Source organism: Anoplophora glabripennis, unplaced genomic scaffold (genome assembly GCF_000390285.2).
Source record: "Anoplophora glabripennis isolate ALB-LARVAE unplaced genomic scaffold, Agla_2.0 scaffold692, whole genome shotgun sequence".
Lineage (NCBI taxonomy): Eukaryota > Metazoa > Arthropoda > Insecta > Coleoptera > Cerambycidae > Anoplophora > Anoplophora glabripennis.
The window spans coordinates 163,290-170,010 of NW_019416838.1; the positions used below are offsets into that span (position 1 = coordinate 163,290).

Consider the following 6,721-nt stretch of genomic DNA (forward strand, 5'->3'; position numbering starts at 1 on the left):
TTTTACGCGATTTACAAATTATTATAAAACGGTTTATTATTTCGTTTACTAAAATTTGTTTTCTGGAATACCTTTGCAGGGAAAAATTGTTCTAATATTTAAAAATTCATTTAAAGAACAAAATTACAGCAAATAAATATACGTATATATATTTCCAACCACTGGTGAAAAGTCTTAGGTGGTCGATACAACACTCGATGGGTGCTCAATGGGTATATGCGAGCTGTGTGCGGTGTGCGGGCTCGCCCGACTTGGGCCAAATATTCTAAATTAGTGATGGACTTACGTTTCCGATTACTGTCTAGTCTAGTCCTAGGTGCGTATAAGCATGCAAGGTATGGTTGGGGTACGGCGTTGTTTAATTCAGCGGCCACGGGCTAGGTAGGGGGAGTTTCAAAGGAGGTAACGTATTATAGATTTAATTTTATAAGAATTGTCAAATCACTGTATAATATATACACAAATTTTTGTTTATTCTGCAAATTTCAGGGTGGGCGCTGGCCACCCTGCCCACTCCGACGAGCCGCCACTGAATTCTGACATGTGTTTTAGCTAATATTGACCTATAGGAAGAGATTCTACCACTTTCTGGTGTGAGAATCGTGAGATTCGTTGAAGTTTTTTATTTATTAACAATGAAGTGCAAAAAATGCAAATTTTCGCAATTTTTCGACCGTTTCGGCGTTTCCATACAAATCAGCGAGTCTGTATTAAAAAAAAACGATAAACACCCCCGTGGAGGAAACGTTAATACGCCTCCCGAACCTCTCGTAACTGGTCGACCGTCTTGCAGACTTGAAGCGGAAAGCGATCGCTGCTGGCGTTGTGTTCTCAGTTCTCAGTTGGCGTGTAACTTCCACTGGTGGTTGTCGTCGTCAAGCGTCGATCATCCGTCAATTAAGAGTTGGGGCAAAATTAAGAACCGCCGCTCCAGTCGGTGACATGAGTGCGGTGTGTCCTAAGATGGGGTGTTTCGTTTACATTTACAAGTAAGGGTGTCGTGTGATTTCTTCGACTAGTGAGCAGCTGCTGCCAGGATTTCTTTATTTCTTTAGAGGTAAAGTAATGAAAGTCGGTACGCATGGTACATTCACGTTATCGGCAGACTGATTGCTGTAACACTTTATTTATTAATCTGGCGATCTTAAGAGATGTTAAAAAAAATATCTAGGTTTAAGTGCGTTGGTACGTAATACATTTCTCTAATTAGGGCTGCAAAAGAAAAGCAAACTGGTTTTATTTATTAGATTAATATGTTGTATTTTTTTTAAGGCGTTATCTTTGTAATATTAATTATTTCACTTAATCATTTTCGTTTTGTTGTGCTTTTGAAACAAATAGACGTATTTTGATAACAGAAAATTGTTTTTCCAAGTGTAACGTGATCTAAGACCACCACAGCTAATCGTAAACTACCCGTTGAAAAATGAAACAAACAAGACAAACCGGAAAAAAATAGCACCATTTTGTATAAAATGATTCTTCTTAAAGGCCATAACTTTCCTAATAGCAACAACTATTTTCACGTAAAATTTGAACAGAAATTAGCCAAGTGGGTGGCAGGTCTGAACTTTTTAAAAAAGTCGTTGGAAGTGAGTTGCCAATGACCAAGAGGTAGGTCGAAAATAATATAAACAATGAAAATAATATAAGGTTGCACCAAGAAAAAAAGTTGTGCTATTTGCAGAAAAAATTAAGAACTGCAAAAATACTCAAAAATGACGTGTTTTTCTAACATTTTCCAATATAACTTCTTACATATGTAGTTTACAGAAAAAACTAATACTGATGAAATTGTTTGTTATGAAATTTGCTATATTGATTGATATTCATTGAATTTTCATATAAAAAGCACACCTGCGATAATATTTATAAAAGCACATACGAAATGTTCTTTAAAAACCTACAAAATTCAATCTTTTGTTGTTACATTATGCATAGTTTTGCAGCTAACGCTTGTTGACTTTGACACTTGATATCTCGGAACTTATTCGACCGATTTGAACGTTTTTTTTTTTTTCAAGTTAAGCGTCTTTCCGAGAACTGTTTTGTAGTACTTTAGAATATTTTTCAACCCACAAAACTGCTTCACGAAAGTATTTGTTTATAAAGTCAAAATTTTTCGAACTTTTAAAATCGCTCCAAAAATTTTCAAAAAGAAAGTTGATATTACAACGATTCTATATAATAGTTAAGGGGCCCAAGTATGTGTAAAAAAATCAGCGTCAATTAAAATATCTAACTTTAACCCTAGCACTGACGAAAAAAAATAACGACATTTCGCGCTGAAATTTAGTAACAAATTGTCTTATACCAAAACTATCAGACCGATTTGGATCGGGTTTTGGGATTTCGTTTTGTAATCCTTTAAAGTACTTACATCTAAATTTATAGTAGAATTGGACAATTTCTTACCTATCACTTTCTTATGCTGTTTTGGTTATCTAGCAACAAAAATATGAAATGCGCAGCTATCAAAACAATTCTATCTTATAGAAAATTTCATAACAAACAATTTCATCAGTAATAGTTTTTTCTGTAAACTGCATATTTGGGAAATTATATTAGAAAATGTGAGAAAAAACAGGTAATTTTTGAGTATTTTTGCAGTTTTTATTTTTTTCTGCAAGTAGCACAACTTTTTTCTTGGCGCAACCTTATATTTTCATTGTATATATTATTTTCGACCGATTTTTACTAATATCTAAGTTACGTCAAGCAATAGCCATGCCAATGTGTAATTCTCCTGCACTACATTAGATTATTTCAAAGACTACAAGCTTCTGTTTGAATTTTGAAAATTTGGGACTTGGGGGTGCTCTCTTTAAATAAAATAATGACATTTTTGTAGTACTTCCAGTTATACCGGAAGTCGCTATCTACTAAATGGAATACCCTGTATATTGTTGCATTATCGACAAGATTTATTAAAAATAAGTCAAAAATGTTAAAGCTTCTGTGTACCTAAGTCTAAAGGTCTTCGAGATAATCGACATTTTATAAAAATTTTGACAGATGCAAGCGTTTCGAAAATTCTTTATATCTTTCTTCGTTCTGGAAGCTTTCATTTGCTTTCCGGGAACGCACAAAGAACATACAGCCTATATATGAATTTCATAAGGAATTTTTTTTTAAATAACGCTGTAAGGTATGAAGATATCAAATTTGGTGGCCATCGGTATGAAATTTTGGCACGTTTTTAAAAAGTATCTACCTACCACTTGTTTTTTCATTTATACAGAGCGTTATAAAAATCATTTTACTACCGAGTCTTTGGGTGAAATAACGAGTATTTTTTTTTACCAATTTTAATTTAGGCGCTTGTTTTTCAAGATACAGGGTGTCAAAATTATAATTTAAAAAAATATGTTCGTTAATAACTTGTTTTTTTTTGAGATTCTGCACAGGATTTTATCTTATGCCGGTATATCTATAATTTTGGTTTAAAAAAATATAAGCTTGATTCTTGATTGGAGAAAAAGCGAGAGAAAAAGAGTCATAGTACCCATTAATCCCCCCAAAGTTTGCCTACGTACGCCTGTGGTTCAGTGGATATGTTTTTTAAATCGGGCATTTCCTTCTTTTACTTTTTCCACTTTGCAAAATTTTTATTTGGGACTTGGTTTACGAGATATTGCCAATTTATTGGATATACCTACCCAGGTTTTTTTTTCGAAACTTGGCTTGGTATTTTTAAATAAAATTGTGTATTCTGAAGTATTAACTAATTTTGGCAACAGTTTGGTTAATTTGGTTTTAGACATTTGGATAATTTAATACTAATTAGCGTCATTCCAATGTTGCAATTCAAAAAACAAAACAAACATAAAATGTGTCTACGCAAAGTAAGTCTGTGTAAAATATCAACTTAATATTTCGATAAACAACATTTTGTAAAAAAAAACTTCAAAATAAAAAGACGCAAGAAAAATGACAGTATTACCTCTCAAGAAAAATGTGACTTAAGTTGCTTTTTTCGTAACACTCTGTAGAATATTTACTCTCGTTTTCATTCATTTCAGTTGCAACATATCAAACTATTAGATTTTCAACCAGTTTCTGTTTGTATTTGTAACTTTTTTAATTCTAATGTGATTGTTCATAAATTAAACACAATCGACATAAATGAATATTAAATGAATATGCTGGTATACTGATTAAAGTCGACAATAGTGTCAAAGACGAATGTTTTTACATTATAGGGGTACCGATTTGGGACAATCGATGAACAAGATACTATCGAGTATCAAGGAAAGTATGTTCCAGAGTATGTTGACTTTTATAGACGGCGAATTTGCTTTTTTTAGTTGGAAAAGTAACACAACATAGTCAGTTAAATATACCTAATTAATATGAAGGTTGTATATTTAAAAAGAACTAAAAAAATCCAAACAAAGTTCACTTGCGATACAAATTGCGATTGACGTTTGCTTTGGAAGTACGTCAAACTTTAACATCCTGTATCTTGGCCAAATATTTTACATCTTGTGTAGTAGCAAATTTGGAGCCGCTTGAAATGGGTCTGTGGGTTTTCCTGGTGACCTGATTTCGGATATTTTTACGAAATGTTGGCTAAGATGTAGCATGAGAGATAAACCAGAAGTCTACTTTTGAAATATAGCCAAATAGTCCACTAATACGTACACAAGTGTGTAATTCATGAAAGAAAAAAATATCTTCCAATTTATTCGAGAAAACATATTTTATAATTTTTTTAGATTCAAAATAAGCTTCTTACCACACAGTTAAACAAATCTAGAACAACTGAAGTATAGGTTTCACAAAAAAAATAATGTAGGAATTATTTGTTCAAAATTTATTTTTTTATTTATACTCTACAGGAAATTAAAAAATTATTTTCAGTTTTTTTTTCCGAATTATTGTCTTCAAATTTATATTTGAACTAAAAAATTGAATGTTCCTAAATATACTATAATAAATTTTAAAGCATGATAAATGTTCGGTCGCTACCACTGGGCGCAGGCGTGGTCCGATCGGAGTGATTTCGATGTCGTGTGGAAGTGGTTTGGGTTTTCTACGATTTCGAGGATACAATAGGGAGGAAAATGGTGAACCCTTACATTTTTGTAAAATTGCTGAAGTACGTTATAAGTGAGCTTAGCGCGAAAATTAAGTTTTCTAAAGCACATCTGGTGGGGGGTGATTTTGTGTGTAGCGGCAACAAATCAATATTCAATTTCTTCAATAAAATCATTCATTTTGTTATAAGTTAAACTTGAAAGGTGACAACAATTATTATAAACAAACCGATATGTGACAGATAGCAGTATGCAAAATTGTTTCTCCAGCGCCTTCTATTTGATATGATTTAGAAAGCGGGCACCGTAAACTAAAGACAAAGGCTGAAAGTTCTCTCATTTTTTTTTCAAAAAAAAAATCAAAACGTGCAAAAAAATGTATACAATCCCATTAAAAAAAATATCGATGACGTCACCGGGGCCTTCATAATCAAACAAACTGTATATTCCATAAGTGACTCGAACATATTTTATATTACTATAATGTTTGTACCGTTTGACCCATAGATCAGCTGTTATCTTAAGATTATGTTTATCGGGTCTACATTCTTTTAACGTTTCATTCCAAACGCATTTATGGGGAGACCTTATTGCAGACTCGTCAGTTTACTCGTTGTTATTGTAAAATAACTTAAACTGAGATAGAGGCACTTTACATTTCTTGAATAATCTTTTAAAGTATAGGCTGTTTGAAAAGTGGCGCTGTAGGAACTGCAGAGACAAGTGTGTCAACTTTTTAAACACCTCACAAAACGAAAAGTCAATTGGACCGAGATCTGGTGATCTTGGAGGCCATTTACATTTTATGACTGAAAGAAATTTGGTATTCAAGTTAAATAATATAAAAGTAAAATCGTCGCGATAACTGTCATACTTCTGGGTATTATGTGACGACGACGAATTCTCACACATTTCTAACTATTCAGTAGGACCAGCACAAAATCAATTTAATACGGAGGCAATTAAACGATCGCGTTGTTCGTGGAAATCGAGCTAATGTAATATTTATTCTACCACGCCCAATTTTCGTGGGGATCGCTGCTAGACGGCGAGTAACGGGAGTCTCTCGCGTTTTTTACATTTTTTTAAGGCGACCATAACAGAAGATGCTTTGAATCGAACAGTTCCGTGGCGTCAACCTCGATAGGAACGTTCTTGGAATTGGAAATTAATTTGAAAGGCATTGGAGAGGTAGAAAAATATATAACTTGTCGGGCAAACCAAGTATAGTCCAGGGGAACGAAGAGAAAAATAGGGTAAAACCTCCGAACACTTTCGGGTAGATCCGATTTTTATGAAAATATGGAACTTAGCTTATATTCACCCTGTAGATGAAAAGTTATAACGAGCGTTCAAATAAAAACGTGGTCGAAGTTGGCTCAGACACATTGGACGTAGGGAGTAGCTTATAGCGACCAACCTAACCTTATTTCTCAACGAGCTGTATAGCAGCTGTCAGTTTCAATAACGTTAATGACTATATAACTTTATTTTAAAGAATAATCGTGATAACAATAACAAACAATTAAAGGAGCTGCGGAAAGTGTCCCCCTCCTTGTTATAACAATAAATTAAAGCAGCTGCTGAAAGTGTCCCCCTCCTTGTTCCAAGCACTTTTCACACCTGTTCCTCAAAGAATTAAAGACATTTTCTAAGATGCTCGGGGTATTGTTAATTTCACG

General features: G+C 33.5%; 1 protein-coding gene across 1 annotated transcript in view; it reads left to right on the top strand.

Annotated features, from left to right (window-relative positions):
- The first annotated feature begins 328 nt into the window (after positions 1 to 328).
- LOC108910246 overlaps positions 329 to 6,721 on the top strand; it is a 78,062-nt gene continuing 71,669 nt past the window's right edge. Inside the window, exons 1-2 of the mRNA XM_023455543.1 lie at positions 329 to 335; positions 995 to 1,057. Coding sequence (XP_023311311.1) covers positions 329 to 335; positions 995 to 1,057 — 70 coding nt within the window. The remainder of the gene's footprint in view (positions 336 to 994; positions 1,058 to 6,721) is intronic.